Genomic DNA, 22795 nt, shown 5'->3' on the forward strand with positions numbered 1-22795 from the left:
AACTTGTTAATTGTCAAAATTGAAAATGTTGAACTTGGCCTCTTCTTCATCTAATTACAACATATTTATTTATGTCAATAAATGCAGAAATGCTGTTGCCAGTAATTAATTCATGTATTTCACTCTTTGTCTCTGTCTTAATTTTTCGCTCCCTTTGTCCTCTCAGACTGAACCGCTTCAACAAGAAGTATGTGAAGAAGTGCCTGATTGCCGGCGAACGCTCCAAGGAGCCGCAGCTCATTGCCTTCTACCACAAGATGGAGATGAAACAGGCCATTCAGCTGGTGGAGAGTGGAGGGGGAATCAAGATGCCTTCTGCTGTGCCTTCCACTGTTTCCATGCAGTGAGTGCTAAACAGCATCGTGCTCAAAGTCATTTTTATCGTAATGTTTTTTGTTTGTTTGTTTTTTACAGTGTTGGGAACATTTAGGTGAACGCAATTCATCTACTCACTAAATTGTACAACAGTAGTGACATTAAGGCCTGATATGGTGGTGTAATACATAACCACAGAAAAAAGTTGACAGGCTTAAATTTCACTGATATCATAAACATGAGACACAAATGAACATATGACCATATATATGCTCATTCTTTGTGTGTGTGTTCGTACATAATTATACATTTTTTAAAGACATTTTTAGCCGTTTTTTTATTATCTTTTGGGTTTGTCCATAGCTTTGAAGTTGGGAAGACTGATGACAGGAAATGGCTCATGCTTAAATGGCCACTGATGCATTACAGATTCTTTGCTAATACTTTTGTATAAACAACACCTTCTCTCTTGTTTTTCTTCTACCAAGTAACAAGGAGTGTTTGGTAACTGTAAAGGTCTTCTTGGATAGTTGTATTATCCAAGAAGGATAAGCAATCAGTGTTAAATCACTAAAGGATCCTTGACTAGTCTTAATTTCTAGTGTAAGTGAGTCGATCTTCACCAATTGTGAAATGGTGTGTGCACAGTAGGAAACAGTAGTATGAACACAAAGGAAAATCCTTTGTGTTATGTTGTGCAGAAAGATAAGTAGCTGTGCTTCATCAAATGTGTCTAATCTTTAAGCATCATCGATGTGTTTATACACGTTTAAGTTGTGTAACTGTTGTGCTATACAAACACTGTTATTTATTTATTTTTTTCCCCCCCTGTGTCATTGTCAGGAACATCCAGCCCAGGCCTTCTACCAAGCCTGCACCAGAGCGAGCTATTCCACAGCTGTCTAAAAACAAAGAGGAGGAAATCCGGAAAATCCTCAGGACCAACCTTCAGAGGACACGGCAGAGGGTAACTTTGCTTACAAATGAATAGTTAGACTCTTTATTGATATCCTTGTTTCTCATCTGGATGAAAAATTGCCTTTGTCTCAATGGGAGTTAAGCATTCCATAATAAGTATTGATTGGTGCTCACAAGGGATCTCCCTCCCATTAGTTCATAACACATTTATTGATTTTTGAGATAGACTTGGAGTTAAAATAATTAGTTCTGCACATTTTTTTTTTTTTTTTGTTAAAGGACACAAAATTAATTTATTTAGTTTGGAAAATAATTTTATTAGTTCTGATCATAACCTGCCTAAATGTGCAGTGATGTTTGCAGGACTGCAATCTCTTTAACGTGTGTTCATGTGTCTGTCTTTCTCAGCTGCGCTCGTATAACAGACACACACTGGTGGCCGATCCTTACGAGGATGGACTCAGCGATTTATTCCTAAAGAAGCAAAAGATGTTTCAGATAGAGAAGAAGGTAAGTTTCAGTTTTTGAAGTCGAATTTTTTTGAACAAACATTTGCCAGAATAAATAAATCTGTATTGAAGAAAACAACCTATTGCGACTCAAAGTATATTTCATAGAACCAAAGGAGCAGTTTTTCTACCTTTTTTTTTTTTTTTTTGTACTGGGTAGCCAACAGTATAATGATTCAACTAAAAATATGATTTGTGTTTTAATTAGAGTCCACCCTCATTCTCTTAAATTAATTTTCCTGTCACAAATAGGAGCTGATTGATTCTCACAGTTGAGTGGCTCTGTGATTATTTTCATTTTAGCCAGCCTGTAATTAGATAATAAAAATAGACTTCTGTTTAGGCTAAATTGAATGTGCTAGAAGTTACTGTAGGCTCAAGATGATGTCTGCAGAGTTTAATGAAGCGACACATAATTTTAATAAAATTTCTGTATAACATTGATTAATGATGTCTCTATCTCTGAGCTGGTTCAGTTTGGTTGCTGTATTTTCCAACCAATTACATGAGACAGAAACTGGATTTCTTGCCATCTGAGTTTTGTAGATTACTGATTTTGAATGTTTAGATATAGAACTGTGCAAAAGTCTCAAGTCACCCACGTTTCTTTGTTTTGCGTACAAGGAGTCAGGCTTTATTCCCCCAAAAGTGATCTTGAACAATAGTTCTTCAGCCTTTGTAAAGGTCTTACAAAGTTTGTCTTTGAAGATTGTGTGCTTTTCCACCCATTTTGTTTTACCTCACTATTTTCAGAGCAGTGTTGTTGTTTGTTTTGTTTTGTTATTTGTGTGTTGTAAGCTGCTTAACACTGAGGGATGAATCATTCAGGCATAAAAAAAACACCTAACTCGAGGGATGAACCAGTGTTGTGTCTGCACATACCAGACAACTTAGCAAATAACCAGTTTTAAATTGTATTTTTATGCATTAAAGGCACTAGCAGCCTGTCACAAAAACGCATAATTTTTTCCTTTTTTATTTTGTTGAATCTGTGACAAATGGAAAATTTAATACAATTTGACAGACGGGGTGATTTCACAAAGGGATATTAGCCAGAAACTTGGCACAGCTCAGCCTGGTGTGCAGAGTGTCCTTAAAAATTAAGGAAACTGGACAAGTGGAGGACAGAAAAACTGCTTATAGCAGATAAGCAATATCTGAAAGTCATGTCCTTAATAAATAGGAAAGAATTCAACAAAGACCTGAGAAAGAACCTAAGAGATGCATCTGGCCCTTCAGTTAATCTATCTACTATTTGCTAAAGCTTCATCAGAAATGGTCTCAGAGGAAAGAGGGGTTGTCAAGAGCCAAAGGAAAGATAGTAGGGAGAAAAGGCTGAGGTAGGACAAATTACACGACTGGGCTGAACAGGTGTTCACTCCAGAACAGGTGTTCTGGAGTGATGAATTTATATTAGAAAATTTTTGGATCAAATCGTTGTCGGTATGTATGGAGTAGCAGTGAGTGTCGACAGCCATCTGTAAAGCACAATAGAGGCTTTGTCATGGTTTGGGGCCAAGTTTCAGGTGGTTGTGTTGGGCAAAAATGATGGAATTATGAATGAAAAGTACCATCAGATTTTGATCCAGCATGCAATATCATATACAAGGCCTCTGATTAGCAAGAGCTTCATTTTTAAGAATGACAATGATTCCAAACTCACTGCCATTGCAGTAAAAGCATTCCTGGAGAGAAAATTACACAGTGGCACACTGTCAATGATGGATTGGCTGTCCCACAGCCCAAATATTAATATTATTGAAGCAGTGTGGGATCACCTTTAACAGCCAAAAAATCCAGCCAACATGCAAAGAAGAGCTTTGAATGTCCTGCAAGAAACCTGGAGAACTGAAAACTTACTAAAGAAATTACAAGAAAGCTTTCTTAAGAGGCTTCAGTCAGTGCTAAAGAAGAAAGGTGGTCATAGCAAATATTCACTTTCAGGCTTGTTAGAATTGTACAAACTCTATTTTTGTCTTTATAAACTGTATTTTCATGCATGTTTCAATAAGTGTTGCACCCCTTTTCTATGGCCAGTTTTTGACACTTGTACAACACTGTATTATATGTTTTGCTTGATTACATGGAGAAGGCTAAACCATCCCACACCAACAATATCTGTTTTTTTTTTTTCCTAGTTAAAGGAGATGAATACCTACCTGACGGTCCCTGCCCCTCCCCCTGATTCCCCGACCATGTGCAGAGCCAGACTGGCCTCAGGTAAATGCATGTCTGAATCATTCTTAGCTCCAGCCAAATGAAAACAGCCAGTAGTCTCAACCATCTTACTTTCAGGTACCTCCTGAAATAATGTAAGAAAATGTCTTTAATGGGACACAGAAGATTCAGAGATTGTATTTCGTTAGGGTCACACGATACCATTTGCAGAGCAATAAAGACCATAGAAACACTATTACCGTTCCCAGCTGCAACAGATATTTCCCCACTAATGGAAATGTGTTTGCATGTGCCAGCCAGCATGTAAAACAATCTGTGGTTTTATTTTAGGCAAACATACTGATTTCAAACCTGATCAGGTGCAAAAAGGAAACAAAATGTGTTCAGGTATGTTGTGAGCGTAGAGAAGATTAATCGTAAGCCGTGCTATCACATGAGCAATTCTAACACGCATGTGTCAGTTACCCTGCTTGTAAGCACTCAGTAATCATTACTAATGATGTGACTCATTACTAAACTGATAAAAGCCACGTACAGGTGATTTATTGTAGCCAAACATATTGGAGTTGAGCATGTTACATGTGAGGAGTTTCAGTTTGTGTTCTTCACTTTAACTGAAAGTCGGCATGTGCTGCACCTTTAATTGATCATGACTAACTTTACCCTATTTTTTGTTACACTAGAAATAATGGGAACGGTCCTAAAGCCTGTTGTTGTGTAGTTTTGTGCAGTGATTCTGTTGCCCTTAATATTTGTTCATCTACTTGTACATCCACTGGTACTTGTTCGTGCATGCTGAAGGAATGATTGTGTGATATTATATCCCTTTTAAAGGCTGGTGAAATAAGTTGAAATCCCTCATATTCTACCTGTGTCCTGCTTATAGACCCGCAAGCCTACAGCATTAAGCCTGCATCGAACAAGGTGCCCATGATCCAGGTAGACCTGGCCTCTCCTCAGTCTCCAGACTCAGTTAATCTGTTGGATGAGTTCGGACAGGCTAACCAGCAGGAGGAGGAGGAGCAGGGCCTGATGATGAAGCCCCCGTCGAGGCCACGGGAAGCTAAAAAGCCGAGTGAAGAGGATGAAGCAAAAGATCAGCAGAGATTAATGAGGTGTCTGAGCGACCCTGGTCCCAGTGCAGACGAAGATGAGGATGGGGCCTTCCTCCCCTGAGACGACAGACTAGTTAGAGGGAAGAGGGCTGCTTCACCGCTCTGCTCTAAATTATCTCTTTGGTTCAGAAACCAATAAGCCAAAACTGCAAATGCTGTATGAACGGGAAACAAAAAGCAAAAGGAGAGTTCCTGAGAACGGCAGGGGGAAGAGTCATTAGTTTGTGATTCTCATTGCTCTTTATTTTATTAGGTAGCAGTGGTAGAGCGACAGCTGGAGATGGTGGAGGGTTTTGATGAAAGTCTGAGACATTCAGGAAAGAACTATGCATTACCAAAGGTTTGGACTGTTCCAGTTTCAGACTATCTTGTTTTTACTTTAGCATCAGACTGTTTTTTTTCGTCTTGATGATAGTGTTGTTAGTTTTATGTTTGGTCATGTTTTTACAGCTTCTGTCTTCAAAAACCACGTTCTCACTTGCTGGGTAAGCCACAAAAACGACTTCAACCTAGCTTTGACTTTTATTGCACTCGAGTTTCTTGCCGTCATTCTGTCACTTAAAGTTCCTGGGCATCCAATTGTTTAGATTGTAGCTTTTTAGAAATTTCTAGGCCTTATTTGATGTCAAACCTTTTCACTTGGTGCATTTTTAAAAATCGTATCTGTTTTTTATGACATACTTTAATTTCAGGGACGCAAACATCTGTTTGTGGGTTATGGGTTGAAAGCTGGATGTTTTTTAGTCGCTGTGTAAACCACAGTTGTTTTCCTGTCTGTTGAGCGACTTTATGGGGTCTACAACACCTACAAACCCGAAGAGTTTTACAAATTTCTTAGGCCGTAAAGCAGTACAGATGTTTTGATCTGCCAGTATACATATAAATTCTCCACCCAAGTTAAATCACATATTGTCATATCCTTTTATGTATGTTTTATTTTCAGTTAATAAGACCCTTTAAAACTCACTCAAGCATCAGTAGAGTTGTCAAAGTAGATGTTATTAATATACTGCCCATCAGCTTTCACACTCATATTTTAGACCCATATGTATTTTAAAGACCTTTAACCTTTTTTTTGTAACTGGCCTCATTGAGAAACATTATAATAGAGCTGGGCGATAGAACGATAACGATATGTATCGCGATATAACTTTTACTCGATAGAGAAATTAAGCTATCGCGATAGACCTCGCCGCTCTTGTCCTCAAAAAAAAAAAAAAAAAAAAAAAGGTCAGCCAATCCAAATTAAGTAGCGCAGAGCCGAACCAATCACAGCCGCAGCGTCACGTCGCGTGACTTGTTACGTACAGCACAAGTGCCAAGCCGCACGTGTGTTTGTTTGGGAAGCAGCCAGCGGGTAATGGAGGAAATGAGTGTGCCGACTAGAAAAATCAACCGAGCGTGACCGAAGAGAAAACAGATGATGGTTCCAACGCCGGAGAGATTGTCGAACGGAAGAGCCATAGAAGTTCCGTAGTGTGAAGGTATTTCGGCTATTTCAAGTCTGACAAAAAACAGAGTAGCGTGCACTGTAAATTGTGCCGAAAGCAAGTCTGGAAATACAATAAACTGGTGCATGCGTCACACTGTGCGCCACGTTATTGTTTCGGTGAAATGAATTTCTACAATACTGTTACTGTTAATTCTACTCTCTGCAGTGTTTAAATGCTTACATATACACACAGTTACTGTCCCTCCACACATACGACTCGGTTCTGCTTCTATGCCGCAGCTTTGTTTACTTTTTCCCACCGAGGCTTCTAGACTTCTGATTGGCCAACATTTCTGCACGGTTAGGAATCTAGCGCCACCTGCTGCTTTGGCATGTTCATAGCAGCGTTTTCCTTCATTTCTGCCTTTATGTGTGGACGGGATTATTTTTTAAAACGAAAACGGAAAATCTCCGTTTTCAAAAATACCCGTGTACGTGTGGACGTAGCCTCAGTCTCTGACTGGAAGCGCTAATTCGTCATTCGGCTTTTGTCAGACTAAAGTAACTGTTAAAACTGTTTGAAAAGCTCAGCTATACAACAAGGAGAGATTGAGAATTTCCTTTTAGTTCTCAGTTTATTTGATATTGACAAAAGTTAGTCAGTTTTGTCTGTTCTTCTGTAAAACAAACTAAGATTTATTTTTAGAATTAATATTTTGTTTCTAAGTGGAATTGACAATTTAGTCTGTTTCGTTTGTTCTATTTTGAAACTTAAACGCTTTAGCGGCTGCCTTTTGTGTAGTTTGCAATATTTGCCTTTATTTATCTGAAAAAGTCTCATGTTCCTTAAGTACATCTACCCTGTTGAACTTATTATGGGAAATAAATATTTAAATAAAAACAAGCTGCTGATTATTTCACATTTTACTTGTGAGCAACGGCACATTTAAATCTTACAAATATAGTTATTTGGCTTATATCGTGATAGATATCGTTATCGCCTGAAATGAAAAAAACATATCGTGATATGAAAAAATCTCATATCGCCCAGCTCTAGGGTATAACAAGAGTTGAGAATTGAGGGTTAATTTGTGCAGAAATCAGTCCATGCCTCCTAACCTTCTTTAAAAAGCTAAGACTGCAGGCATGTCATGGCAAAAAAAAATCTAACTCTGTGCAGCTCTGTAACAAATTCAGACTAAACAAAAAAGCTATATTAATGAATACCATTCATAAATTATGGCTTATACACATCATTGCTGAAGGCAAAGTTAAATCTACCCCTGGCATTAAGACAGTCTTTACACTTAACTAGAGTTTTTTGCATATCTAAGCAAGACTGAAACATTACTTGCAGGCATGAAAACTGAGTCTAGTGTTTCTTTGATATTCTTTATGGTTGAGCAGTGTGTTTGTAAAATACATCCACATCTTTTTACAGAGCTACTCAGTGATTTGGAATATATAACATTCGTTATTTAAGTTACTGATGCGATAAATTGCTGATTCCTGCTTGTCTGGTTAAATTCAATAAAAGGACAGTGGCCGATGCCACAGAGTTATTAGACGCGGGTGAAAGAACAACTCATGGGTTTAAAATCATATCGCTTGAATCGAGTGATGAATTTGGTTGTTTTCTTGGTGTAATTAACAACGGAACCCTTTTCAAGGTTCTTAAACCACAAACCTCACGTTACACCCGAGGAAAGAATAGAAGCGCCTGACTGTCCTTAGCTCCTCCTCCCATCATCTGCAAATTTCTAGACGTGGTTACTGTAGCAGGGGATCACATGCACTCAACTGAATGCGTGTGAAAGGGAGTAAATCTCAGCATAGCTACACCATTGCAGTTGATGCAGTTTGGTTGTCTAAAATCAGTTACAGCTCACAGACCTTTAAACATCTCATTTCCCTGTTTCCTGACTAAATTGAATTTCCCTTTGCTCTGAAATGTCAGCATGTCTGTTAGACTATCAGGAGATATGTGGTGAAAATGTCAACAAGGATGTGGTCAAAGACCAAAGAATTGTACCAGAACCTGACTTGCAGAACAACCCTCCAACCTCCTCTTTTTAAAGTTCCCTTAAAGGCTGCAATATTTACACGCAGCTTTTATGGCCGTCTAAATTGGCGTTGAACTGAAATTGCTGAAATCCTGAGAGCCGTTTCTCTACATCTCTTTATCATCGTCCCAGGTGATCTAAGTTTTAGCAACTTAAAGGCACTTTGCTCTTAACCCTTTAATGCTTTGCAGAATCTGACTATTAGATTTTAGGAAAGTTGCAGCAAGTAATACATTTCTAAAAGGACTCCTACTTATTAGTATGTTTAACTGTTTAGATGCAAAGCAGGTCCCAGTGTTCAAATTCTGTCCAATTACAACACGCTCACAATACCTGTGCATGTGATCACACAGAGGGAAGCCAAAGGAGGCACATTTAGATTAAAGCAGTTCCTATAACAAGACGCCACATTGTTAATTTTTATATTGTATTGTTATGTTATTCCAAAGAGTTGAATTTCTCCAAAAAAGGAAAAAAAGAAAAAAGAGAGAAACCTTTATTTTTCATACCAAATGCGTATTTTGGGCAAACGTTATCACACTCCATGGAGGGTAATGTTTGGTGCAGAAAACTTTAAACAGAAGCCATACAGCCTATAGAAGAACCTATTTTATTGTAACCATATATATTACAAAACGTCATGTAATGATCACTCTTGCCTTTGTTTTGCTTGTTGCACGAACAAAAAAACAAAAGCCTTTTAAAGTTAAACTGCCTGTTTTCTTCATACATTCTTCACATTTTTGCTTCTTGCTCACTGAATGTTTTTCTACACTGATAAATCGATCATCAAGCGGTGCGAGAGCAGAGCCGGATGTTTGGGATCGGTGCCATTTGTTCTTGTCAGCAAGTTTATGCAGAAACTACCAAGCGAAGCTTAATCACACTTCATGCAAAGAGTTGGAGTGTGTGCAAAATAGAAGTGATTGTAAAAGTTTGGTGAGGATCGGGATCGTTGTTGGGTAATCCATCTTTGTTCTTTGCAGAAGATGTGCTGTCCGAGTGTCCTTCTAGATTTAAGTTGTGATGTTGAATTTACAGAATCAACGGCGTTGGCTCGCCGGTGTTGATTTCATCTTTTTGTTTTCTTGTCATATTTCTGTGTTCGTTGAAACACACCATGTGCTTTATTTGTTCTTTCATTTCTTTTAAAGCGTTGTTTTTATGAGCTTATTCCAGTGTGCAAGTTTTTATTGTAAGTATTGTATCTGATGTTGTGCACTGCGTCATTTCATGTGCTTTTCAGAAGGCTGTACTGTGCGTTTTCTCCATCTTATGTTTACGTTTACCAGGAGTTTGGAAGCATTTGTCATCTGTGCTTTGAAAGGTGGAGTTCAAGCTTTACAGAGTAGAAATGGACTGACTTGCTTCAAAGTATAAGTAAAGCTTTATTACTCACTTGGTGTTCCAACCAACAATCAACCAAATTAACCTAAAGTAGCTTTTGCATGCTTTTTTTTTCCCCTGAATAGTTTTGTGTTTTCCTTGATCTCCAGGCAGCTATCGTTTTCTGTTCATTGACTACAATATCTCAAATCTCTGTGAAATCTTCAGCTCAGTCACTCCAAAGGTCAAGTCAGCATCTGCATCTGATAGATTTTTGAAATGCACTAATATAGTGGAGATTCCTCCCATTCAACATATCTGTTGGGTCTTATGTTAGTATTGATGGATATTAATGAAGATTTGACAAGAAAGGGCAGCACAATAAATGTAAGCACTAATTTGGTTATGACTACATGGGCTAAGACATGCTAAAACACTGGCCGTCGAAGTACTCCTAACATTTCACCAGCTGGGCAGTATGAGGCTAATGATTACTAAAGGCAGTAATCTGAGAATGACACACATGTTCCTATCAGCACTGTAATGACATCCAGTGGCATTACATCGCCATCCAAAGACTGTTTCCATCTTCATTCGTGTTTACTAGGCTCTGTTGTGTGTCACTATTTAATGCTGAGCACTTTAGTCAAGCGGTACCTTTATCTTTTAACACAAACGTTACAGACGGAGCAATAATGATAGTGATGGATTGTACACGCTGTGTGCGATTGTCAGCCGAAACGTCACAGGATAAAGGAATGTACTTCTTGAAGGGCCTTATTATCAGGCATGGGTTTGATGTTCTTAGTCGTAAAGCAGAGAAGCTGGAAACGGTGGATTACAGTTCCCTTTTAATTCATTTGTTTGTTTTGTGTGAGTCATTTGTTTGTTTTCAAATGGAATTTTTGAGTTGATTAAAGGTTATTTTTAATTTTATATACATATGAATGATAATATAGAAAAATATAGAATAGCAGATTTTATTATATGATGTACAAATCTGAATCTTAAGGATGTCATGTGTGCACTTTCTTGTTGAATAATCTATAGCTTTCAGCATTCCATTGTAATGACCTGTAAAACTAACAACTGGTAATAAAACCACATCTGAAAGTATATCTGAGATTAAAGGTTTACTTTATGACACACCTGAGTCTGACTCATCATTTAAAGAGTTGTTTTGTTTCCTGAACTGTTGGTACAAGGTAGGTTGGATCCCTGCATCGTGTCATTTATGCCACATTCTGACCCTACCGTCCCAATGTCACTGAACACACTGAGACTTGTTAGATCAGGCAACGTTTTTCTGATGAACCCATGTGAATCATTGCTTCAGTTTCCTGTTGTTACCTAACATGCTTTTCTGCACACCTTTGTTGCCACAAGTGGTTTTTTGAGTTCAAAGCAGTCCAGCCATTCTCCTCTGACCTCTGACATGAACCAATACCAAATATAAGTGACTCAAAAAGTTCTGCTTGTTTGATCTTTACTTAAAGTTTAGCTCTCTGAACGAGAAGACATGAAAGTGGATTCGCTGTCATCTACTGATGTTTGTTTGCTTTCTGAGCAAAAGAATTATTACATCATTGCTCTGCACTGCTGCGATACATTAAAAAAATAAGAACTTGACGAATATATTTAAATGCTAATACAGTGTTTATTTCTGAATTTCTGCCTGTTATATTGGACTATAATTATTGAGGAGCCAATGCACAAACAGAATCTGAAGTCTTGATTTCATAAATGCATCTTCTTATTCATCTGGTTTGTAAAGCCTTAACCTGCAAATTTCAATCAGCAACGACAGATGAGTGCAGTGGATTAAAGTCCTTCTAAAATGTAGTGGATAAGTCATAAGCTGAAGTTATTCCAATCAAGTAAAACTGCAACAAAAATACAACGGCTACTGAAGCAATTGTGTGAAAGGGATCAACATAACTCCCTGGATGGATCATTACACTAGTTTGAACGTGCAATAACCTTTTTTAGCCAGAAGGGGAGTGCGCTTCATCTTATAATTAAAATAAAGTCAGACAGCAGTCAGACCAAACACTGTCCCAAAAGTAAAATATTAAAGGGATGAGTTGGATTTATATATCTTGGAGACATTTTATAATTGGATGCTGAGTCTAATAAACTCGGAATGAACTGTCTGCCTTGTTAAAACGTAAGGGTATTACTCGGGTTGGCAGTGCTGCAGCTTGCTGGGAGATCCAGAGAGAAAGCTGCAGCCGCTGTAGCGATAGTTTGTTTATTCCGTCTTTATATCTGTTAAATGGAAAATCACAATGACTCGTGTGCTTCTTAACTAGCTTGGCCTGACAAACACATTTACTCTGTAATACTTGCAGAATGGATATGCTCTGTTTATCATAACCACCCATTAAAATTGATGGCATTTGTCGCATTCTATCAATTTTCAGCAGAGACGCTTGGTTGCCAAGTTAATTTTACATCTGAAGAGTCTGATTTGAGACTCCAATTACTGTAACTTTTGTTGGCTTAAAAATCCTCTTTGTATTTAAATTTGCCGACATTTAGCTGAAACTCATCCAGAGGAATTAATGGTCAGTCAACAATAAGATAAGCTTGAATTCCCAGATCACTGATATTACAAACAAACAAGAGTTGAGCTCTTCTGTCCAAAGAATCAGTGACGTAAAAGAAACCGAAGGATGATGTGTGTGCAGCAAATAACAGTGAATTGTCTGGACCTTGAGGTACGTAAAAGGCGTAAAAACAAACTGATCACTTGGATGTAGGAGAAAAATTTCATACAAGTCTTTAAAAAATGTGTCTCCAGTTCCAGCTTTAGAGCCAGGTTGCCAAATGCTTAAACATCCATGCCAGTGGAGCCAGTTGCTTTTGTTACTGGGCAAACCAAGACTAGATGTTTCCAGCTGCTTGTGCACAGCTGAACTAAACCTTCACCAGTGAGTATGTATGGTTTCCAAATGGTGAACAATTTAAGGCCAGGGCATCAGACTTCATTTAACCCCTTTTTGATCTAAACTACTCCAGCAAAACCATTTCACCATAACCAGTAAAAAATAAAAACATAAATACAGCAGAAGTCTTGAGCCAGCCTTCATTTCTTTGCCTTTCAAGTTTTTTTTATTTATTTATTTTTTCATTTTAAGTCCAGTCCATGGCGTGTACCTGACCATTTTCAAAGGAATGCCTTTTGTTTGTTTGAATCACACCATTTAACATTGAATTATAAATTATCCAAGAATATAAAAGGAACCTTGATCCAGATACACAAACCACACAACTTAAAAAGAATCACTTTTGTCACAAAAATACTTATTTTTTTCCCATTTCCTTTGGTGAATTTATGAAAAAGGACAAAGTTAACACATTTTGACAGGCATAAAATTGCATTGTTGCACTGATTCCAAAAGAGCTATTAGGTGAAAGTTTAGGATTTTCTTGGCTTGGTGATAAAAATTTGAGTAAACTGGACAAGTGGCATGTCTATAACTTATCTACAGCAGATGAAAAGCACCTGAAAGCCATGTTCTTAAGGGGAAAAATCTATCCAAGTACTGGAGCAATGAATTTGGTGTTGGGGATCTGAAATGTTAAAATTGGGGGAATTGTGATCAGAGAAAAATATCATCAGATTTTCATCCTTCATCTAACACCATCTGAAGAGTGTCTGATCGTCAGCAGCTTCATTTTTCAGCATGGCAGTGATCCCAAACACATTACCAGTGCACCCCGGGATAAAAAAACACAGTGGAATACTGGAATCAGGCATGGATTGGCCTCCCCAGAGCCTGAACCTCAACATTACTTAAACAGTGTGTCATCATATTTACAGAGAATGCAACAAAAGCAGCCAACATCCAAAGAAGAGCTTTGAATGTCCTTCAGGAAACCTTGAGAACCGAAGACTACTAAAAGACTGACATCTTATTGCAATCTGTCCAAGAGAGTTCAGGTTGTGATGAAGGTATTTATGCCAAATATTCACTTTCAAGCTCAAGAGAACAGTACAGTTCCTTATTTTGACTTACATACTGTATTTCCATGTATATTTACATATGTCTCAATAAGGTGTTGCACCAATAAACCAATATAAAGATAGGACACATATGGTTTTGTTTAGTGTTTTTTTTTTCATTTATGAGCGTGACAGCACGATGATTTCATTTTGCTCATCTTAACTCATCTTCTGCCCGCCAGCTTTCACATCAAATGCAACTTTCCAGTAAAAACAATAAATAAAAATAGTTCAAGTGAAGCTGAATGCAAAATGAAGTACCCGCTGTTTGTGGCTCTGACTTCCCAGGTCATTTTAGCAGTGGATTAAACACACACTTAACTGCCAAATACCAGATATGTAATAGCCCGCCCCGCTGCTGCAACATTTACATGTGGAGTGTGAAATAAGCCTGAAAGCTTTTCAGATGGATTTGTCCAAGTGTTTATTTATTTCTAGTTAAATCACTGTGTCTAATTCGCCTGTCAACTGGGTTCCCGTCATCGAGGAGCCAGTCAAATTGGTCTTGTTTGCATGAGGGCTCTTCTGTTTATTTTCCCCTGATTGCTCTTTAATGCTCGGAGTGGATGCTCTTTACATGGAATGATTTGGTTTGTTTTTAATATTGGACTCACCTGACCCTCTGTCGCATCAGAATGCGCATTCAAAGGGGACACACCTGAGCGTTTTTATGACTGACAGGAGAGGTAGTCTCTCTGTTAAACGTGAGCGTACAGTCTGCATGCTTTATGCGAACCTACCAGCAGATGGCGCAATATGCACGTCAAATTACTAAAGTTCCTCACAAGCGACGCCTTCACTGATCGAGCTTCGACTTTTTTCACCTTCCCTGCTGGAATGGTTTGTATGCTGAAAGCACGCTGACATGTTTAATTGGCGTGTTGGGGAGGGAGTCAGGCTTTGTGTGGCCCCATTCCATCAGCTTAATGGTGTGTTTGCTATTGCTTTCCCTCTCATTTACATGGCCCATATACCACATCTAATGTATGGCTAATTGTTGTGTTTAGGCAGTAAAAACCCTGAACCCTCGCACCGATGTGAGCCTCACAAGCGAATGTTCTGGTTTTTGGGCTGCTGTGCTTTGAAAATATTTTGTTACACAACAAGAAATGTTTTGATTATGAGTGTGGCGGAGAAGGGTCACTCGAGGGCCGCATGCACACAGCAGTTTGCTGTTTGTTTTCTCTATAAAAGGAACGGACAAATATAACTGCAGCAAGGCAATAATGCTGAGCTTATTGTTCCACTGATTCTATTTGTTGTACTGAGTTGTGCTCAGTTTATGACGTGCATGAGATGCGGCATGATAGCTGTTGTACACACAGTGAGCAAAAGTGCATGCAGCGCTGATGGAACATATTTATATTTGGGTTTTGTTTTTTATTTAGCTCTGTATTGAAATTGTGCTTAATCTGGGATTTCCCATCATATATATAATATATAATAATTTTCATCCACAGCATTTATTTGCAGATTCAGATAAAGAAGCTCTCTTATGTATTAAAATTAGATCCGCTTCAGCAAACTAAATTCAAATCTTACTTATACATTGCTGACCAAATTTAAATACAAGCAAGAAAACATGCAAATTTTAGAAATCTTTTATTTAAAACCAAAAATGATGTTGTTTTATTAACAATAAGCTGAATTCGTGTTTCTATACTCAAACACTGGACTTTTCTGAGAAGTCTGGAATTAACCCAGCGTAACATTCAACCATCAAACTAACTTTAAGTAGTAAACAACTGTAATTTGGCATTTTCATTAAAAAGATTTTTTCTAACTACTTTTCAGTAAAATTGAAAATTTATGAATAACATTATGTTATAATTTGCTTATATTACTGTGATTGACTGTGGTCCAGCTAGTACCTAAGTGAATGATGATTAGAGTACTTCTTCTACTGCTGCAGTTCCAGAAACTGTCTGTAATGAGATGATCCAGAGTTTTTGCTACTGAGGTGCCAGAGTTGCATCTTTTCTGCCTACCCATGATTCTGAAAAGTTTACAGCAGGGTTCATATCTACGCTTTGCTTCCTCAGGCCTCGTATAAGTCTAAAATGACGCACAGGGGTCGGCACTCCATCCCCAAAATTAATTTCTGATATTCGTGGCTTAACATCAAGGACCCTGCCAGGCCACGATTCCCAGTGTCAGTGAATGCTTTCCAGCAGCGCACAGAAAAAAAAATAGCAGGCAGACATGGTGACATTATTAATCCAGACACACTGGCACGCGCTAACACATCTCTGCCTGCTGTTTCGTGTATTGGAATGAGCGGAAAACAGAGATGGACTTTTTCATTGGCATCTTGTTTGATGAATAAAACATCAGGGGTGGGCTAGGACAGAACTGAATGGTTGAATGCAGGAACACTTTAAAGACAGCCAGCTGGTTCTGCATATTTTCTGCATACGTTGTGACAAAACCAGTGTGATTATTTCCAAAATCCCAATTCTCTGTGACTAAACTAGCCTTTTCTTTGAGCATGAGATACTTCCTTACTGTACATCTTTCTATCTCTGTCATCGTTATCCAAGCCGATTTAGAGCTGATAAGAGGGCACAAAATCACGGCGTCTTCTCCCTAATGCATTCTGGTTGGGGAAAGGCTTCCCAACTGATAAACCGTGATTCAGCCTGATAACAAAGCCGAGCAAAGGGAGGCATTCCTATTAACCACATCCAAACAACATCATGTGCAACCCCCAGATTTCCCTCACCGGGCTTTTAAATTATGTTTGTACATAAAGGATCAGTGTGTTCAGCTCTGAGCTGATGTGGATGCTGTTGGAGTGTTTTTGCGGCACCAAGGGCTGCATGAGGAACAGTGAAAAGCCACCAAAGGAAAAAAAAACAACACATTTCAACCTGGAAATAAAATAAAAAAAACCACTATCCAGACAACAGCAGTTGGTTTCAGGGGTGAGAGGGAATGCAAACTATACAAGAAATGGCCTTTGTGGGAGCCATTTGCTTGTATAAACCATTTATTGTTGTTGAAAAATGCCTGTGCTCAGGTTTCACCCTCGCCTGTTGGTAGTAGCGGGACTGTATTGCCTCACCCATCTATCCTAGTGATAAACTAGGCTGTCACTGGCCAGAGCGGCTTCATGCAAGCTCAATGACTGGACTCATGTATAACGTGGCCTCCTGAGAAACCCTGACTTGATGTGTCTATTAAGTTGTTTTAAAAAGGTGGCGGTTTATTTTTTGGGAATCAACCTGAACGTGGTGATAGTTTGCTCATGCTAAAAAGCAAAGATCATTCTTTACTAGACAGTCACTTCCCTTGGGATTTTACCTACGGCATCTCCACCTTTTAACCGTTTTATCTTAAAACATATAATTTAACTAGTAAACGATAGATAATACAAACTGGGCATCGTAACTTTACAGCACAGCTGTTGTTAGATTTCCAGATATTCCATTGCCTAACAAAGAGTGATAAAAAGATTCAAGCCTCATTATGCACAAACGCTGAGCCATCATAAAGCCCCCGCCTTTGACGACAAACTGTCCTTTTGTCAGTGATGAAGGCCACAAAACGCTTCATAGATTTACCTACTCTCTGAGGAAATGGTCCTGGATCAAAAACTAAAAAGGATAATTCAACAGTTCTCTTTTTTCTGTTCTTTAGATTACAGAGGATCAGCATTCGGACTCAATTAGGCTCTGGTGAAAGATGGCTTAAAAGAGAAAACATGGGGTCAAATGCACTACAGATGACCTTGAAATGAGGTCATCGCTCTATATGCATCTGACAATGACAACAAAAGAGTCTGTGGGAGGTTCTAATAATGAACTGGGAAACGTTTTAGGAGGAAATATTGAAAATATCTAATCTTATTAATCTAACAACAGAGGAGGAAGCAGATGGAAAACCACAGGAAGAGCTGTGGTTAAAGTTCACCAGAGGTCATCAGATATCACACGCAATGCCAAGAATATCAGTGACACCTACTGCCACCATTAAATCCATTGATTTAAAGAATATCCAGAGGTGACTTTTGGACAGCAAAATGAAAACAACCTCCCTGGAGGCCTTTTGTGGGTCGTGAGTGGCGTCCTTAATTGATTTTCAGACCAATATTGAAACCGATCAGCCCTTTGTTTTCTCATTTCTGCTTCCAGGGGCATTAGCCCAATAGTGCTTCGCAGGCTCTTCAGTAATGGTCGACTCATTCGCCCATCTATCTTATTTAAAGCTGAGAAAACTCTGTGCTTACAGTTCAGCTTTTAATTTGCTTATGTGAACATAATTTAAGCACGCTTTTCAAACTTTGTTCAAAAGCACACCCGAGTCAAAGTGTTAAATTTGAACTCGCTTCAACTAAGAATCCATCTAAGTTAAACCCTCCTCTGCCTTTTATTTGAACTTTTAAACACACTGGGCTGATGCCTTCTCCTGCATGAATCTGTTGATGTACACACGGAAAGCTCCAGAAAAAAAGCTATGAAAAAGATTGGTTCACTTAGCTGGAAATCATTGATATTAATTATTATGTGCAAATACACAAAATTCCATATTTAACCAAAATTATTAGGCTATTTGTAATAAATTGTATTCTCTAAGTAATAGGATGAGCTGACAAGAGTACAGAAGTGCTTTAGAGAAAGCTGAATCAGGGTCAGGTTTTGCAGCAGCACAGATACATTAGAGGGAATGAAAAAAACTAAACAAAACCAGCGTGAGGAATAGATAAAATGTATTGCAATCTATAGACCCCGGGTGTTTTGCAAGATTTCACAAAAAATATGAGCTAGTTATAGATGTAAAAAAAAGTTATTTATACGGAACAGATAACTTATCCTGAAGAAAATAATAAATCCGAATGGATAGTTGACTGTTATCTATCCAGTAGATAATGGATCCATTTGGACTGAGCTCAATTGAAGGGTTCAAAACCTCCAAGAAGATGCGTCATGTCCTGCTATCAAAGAGCTGGATGCCAGAAATTCATTAAAATCATCTTTTGCAACCAGCTAACATGATTTTATTGTTATTTTTTTAAACTCTGGATAGAAAAAAATATGTGATTAATTGAAACAAATCTTTTCGGGGTAAGTGCTGTCAAAACAAATGAACGTGGGACCCTAATTAATACTCAATAACAAATCCTCCTGTGGATAAAGGATCAATTCTGAGGAACGTGTTGAGTAAAAATAACTCATCAGGTGGAGGGTTTCAGGTTTCATTCATGGACAATGAAAACAAATTTGAACAAAAAACATAATAATCTTATCTTCCAACATGCACAGAGCCCACTGAGTAATCACTGACTCTCTCTTGTTTTGTGGGTGTGTGTGTGTCCTTCTTAATTGCTGTTGATATCTGCTGCAGATATATCCATCCTCTTCAGCTTTTCAAGGATTTCCTCGTGGGCGTGTGTGTGTGTGTGTGTGTGTATGTATGTGTGTGTGGATGCTTTCCTAACGTACAGGGCCACACAGACCCCTATCCCTTTGTCCAAACGGCTTAACTGTGTTTTGATAAGCTGTTGTGAATTTCCATCAAGAAATCCGACCAGCCCACTGGATTGTCGAGCAGCGGACCGTTTCCCCCTCCTCCTCTTCCTCCTCCTGCCTGCACTATATGTTACATTTCCAGCTCTCTCCTCTCGCTTTTTTTACGCCAGCGTGGACGTCCACGGCACGGCGACACAAGTGCGCACCAAAGCGAGGGAGAGCGAGAGCGAGAGCTAGGCTCAGGCTCGGCGGGCGGACGTTGGCCGGGTATTGGAGAGACGACGCGGCGGGGGTGTCTGTCTTTGTTGGGAACCGGAGGACTGGACGGTGGATTTGTTTATTCTCCGGATTTTGGATCGTGGGGGGGCTAGGATAACTTCGCACGGGACAAAACCCGCCTTCTTTCATGTCATCCGGCGATTTGTTTCGCCCGGCGTGTTGACGCCAGTGAGAGGGGGGAAGAAGAAGAGGGGAAAACGGGAGCACGGAGGAGCGCATCTGACAGACGAGCGGCAGGAATACACACGCGTTCCCGTGCACCAGCTGCACCAGCACAGACGCTAACGACATCGGCTCGTGATTCTGAAACGTGTTTTAAGGAGCTTGTGATGCGACAACGTGGGTCGGTGTGAGCGGGGACGAGGGAATGATGCTGTGCCGTTCGCTCGAGGCTGTGCACCGTAGGGCAGCGTGTTATTGATGATCTGCACGGCGTGGAAAAATGCATCGAGTCGCAACTTTGTTCAGGGGTCTGGCACACAATCATCTCCTTTAAAAGTGCATTTATATGTTCCCATGGCGTGCGCTGTTTCCATGAATATAGCTTAGTGTTTCAGTGAACGCCTGTGCCATTTGTTCATCATCCCGGAAGCCCTGTGCTGTTTATGCTTTTAATTTTTTTAGACCCTGCATCCTGCAGTGTGTTGATGCCGGCGGGTTGCGTTATATAGATGAACATCTTCAGATTCGTGTTGCCAAATGATTGGTAGGCTGAATTGTGAATGTGGGCAGGCCTAACCTTCGCTTTATGCAGATCAAATCGATAGCGAGATAAAGACTGCTCTGGCAAGCTCTTTATGCCACTCTGCAAGTGTCACGGGGGGTGTGTTTGGAGTCCCGCATTTTGAGTTTTTACGCAAGCCTCGGGGCAGCAGGGAAGCTGCTCAGTGGAGTGGAAACTGTCAAAACACTGTCTCGGCTGTAAGGCAACGTCTCAAGAAAACTTTCAATGGTTTTCCGAAAGTTGCCCGGTGTCTCGGCATCGGGCATGGGTCTGCGCCTGTCCCAGAAATTCATGTTTCTGCTCTTTCTCTCGGGTTTGGTAACACTGTGTTTTGGGGCCCTCTTCTTTTTGCCCGACTCTGTCCGACTAAAACGCATTTTTCTGTCCAAGACAGAGATCCAGCCAGTCACCGTTGGCTCCGGCTCAGAGAACGATGTCAGGGAGCACTTAAAAAGACCCAAAGACCAGGGCTTGACCTCGGCTAAAGGAGAGGCTGGCATCAAGCTGAAAAGTCAGAGCCGCAAACCCCCAGTCTCTTACGAGGCGACCGAGGTCCGGCTCGCCGGGGGCAAAGCGCAGGAGGATCTGAACCTCTCCAGGTCTAAGACAGAGTCCGCGTCAGAGAAAGTGACATCCTCTAACCACGGTGCCAACTCGGATACTTTTAGTTACAAGAAGTTCAGAAGGTGCTTGTTCAAACCCCCGCTGGGAAGAGACAGCGGCAGACCGGCCGACCCGCAGACCAACGAGCGCCGGGAGAAAGTCAAAGAGGTAAGGAAGCCACTGTGACTTTGCTGCCGGTACATCAAGTTCAATGTTCCTGCAAGACTGGCACGTGATAGGCACAAGTACAACATAGGCTGTGTTGAGATATGAGAAGTAAACCTAACGGGAAAAAACAAAGCAATACATTTAGGGGGGAAATCGAGGCCAGATATAATCCAAGATAACGCCTAATCTATCAGATAGACCGAACAGGCTGCAAGCAATACTTTTGTGTTTATGTGGCTTTATCTGTTTTTAATGTTGCTTTTGAATGGGAGCTTTTTCATGCTGTCAAAACACAACAGACTAACACAGCAGATAAATGGCAGTCTGCTTTTACGTGGAAAAAAACAGGCGTTCACTCTTGAAAGAAGTAATTATATTTACAATGTTTAATCTGACTTGCCCGAATTTGGCTCACAATACAGGCAAAAGCAGTGTGGCTGTTGTTTACTGAGCTGCTGTCCAACAGCCAAAATAAAGCCCTTTTCAGTCATGTTATTTGTCTAAATTTACCCAACGCCTTTGACTATCGTAGTTTAATTCCTGCTGGAGTTCTATTAATAAAGACAGAAAGCGGTTTCTGGACTAATGATGGACTTAATGGTCTCCCGTTTGTGCACAAAACTAGAATAGCAGGGGAACATAGCATCTTTTTGATATAATATATATAATATATATATATATATAAATATAATATATAATATATATATAATATATAATATTCTTATTAAACATTATTTCATTTGCCCATGTGACAGTCCTTAAATTAGCTGTGGCACCTCTGTATCTGCCTCACACAATCGCCTGCAAATGATAGGAGTGCGTGCAGCTTCTCTTTGGCCAGGAGCTCTCCAAGCTGTGTGCCAGCCTTTGTTGAGCCCTATGGGTCCAATAAGGGCTCCAGAGTGGGAGCGTCTGAGGATTCACACATCTGTACCCACTCAAGGCAAGCGAGGCTGGTGATGAGGGGAAAGAGTAGTAGGAGTGGGAAGGTGGGGTGTGTTGGGAGTAATCGCTGGCCAGAGTGTTACAGATAGGTTTCAGCCTCGGTATGTGACACTCATAAGTCCTGTTGTCACTCTCGCTTCCAGCTTGGTGTCACCCTCGCACGCTGCTCACATGCCTTTCATACCCAGAGGTGATGTGCTCCATAATGACTGAGGCGTCAGAGAACGGAGGGTGATTTGCCCTCATGCACTGAGCTCTCACTGACTCATAGCTCCTCCTTTTTGATGCTCTCTCAAGTGAATGTCAGTGTGACTTTGCTTGCCTGGTGCGTTCAGCTGAGCTCTGCAAAATTCATGCCACGGGGTCGGAATCGCTGGAGGAAAAGTTATTTTCCACCACGCCCTCCACGCCCACTTATTGTTGTGGAATATTCATCTTGTTTCCGATAAACCGAGACGTTTATCAAAGTGCTGAAGAGCAGACGTCAGCCGTGCTCACTTGCATTGTATGCTTTCAGGTCTGCGTGCTTGGCCAAATTTATGTTTTTGCTATTTGCTGTTGTTGTTGCTGCAGTTCCCATCACCTCAAGCCTGCTGGCAGTGCTGCAAACAGCTTCTTTTTTTTGTTTTGTGTGCTCTTGTTTAGTTTTTGGGGTTTTTGTTTCCTGGAGGCTCACATACACCCTGCCAACACAGGCTGACACATTGTGAACCTGTGTTTTGTCCAGGTTCACAGATGCAAAA

General features: G+C 39.9%; 2 protein-coding genes across 3 annotated transcripts in view; both read left to right on the forward strand.

Moving 5' to 3' along the window:
* The window catches only part of slc9a1a (solute carrier family 9 member A1a), a 28776-nt gene extending 22537 nt beyond the window's left edge, over nt 1-6239 (forward strand). The window contains exons 8-13 of one of the 2 annotated variants that reach the window (XM_005925529.3): nt 167-343; nt 1159-1282; nt 1642-1743; nt 3881-3962; nt 4251-4307; nt 4807-6239. In XM_005925529.3, the coding sequence (XP_005925591.1) occupies nt 167-343; nt 1159-1282; nt 1642-1743; nt 3881-3962; nt 4251-4307; nt 4807-5096 (832 nt within the window). In that variant the 3' untranslated portion in view covers nt 5097-6239. The remainder of the gene's footprint in view (nt 1-166; nt 344-1158; nt 1283-1641; nt 1744-3880; nt 3963-4250; nt 4308-4806) is intronic. The other variant, XM_005925530.3, reaches the window with a different exon arrangement.
* A 13090-nt stretch (nt 6240-19329) lies between these two features.
* LOC102292667 (mannosyl-oligosaccharide 1,2-alpha-mannosidase IA) overlaps nt 19330-22795 on the forward strand; it is a 192391-nt gene continuing 188925 nt past the window's right edge. The window contains 1 exon segment of the mRNA XM_005925531.3: nt 19330-21107. Within this exon segment, the coding sequence (XP_005925593.1) occupies nt 20562-21107 (546 nt within the window). The 5' untranslated portion in view covers nt 19330-20561.

Source organism: Haplochromis burtoni, unplaced genomic scaffold (genome assembly GCF_018398535.1).
Source record: "Haplochromis burtoni strain Fernald_Lab_line unplaced genomic scaffold, NCSU_Asbu1 Contig_84, whole genome shotgun sequence".
Lineage (NCBI taxonomy): Eukaryota > Metazoa > Chordata > Actinopteri > Cichliformes > Cichlidae > Haplochromis > Haplochromis burtoni.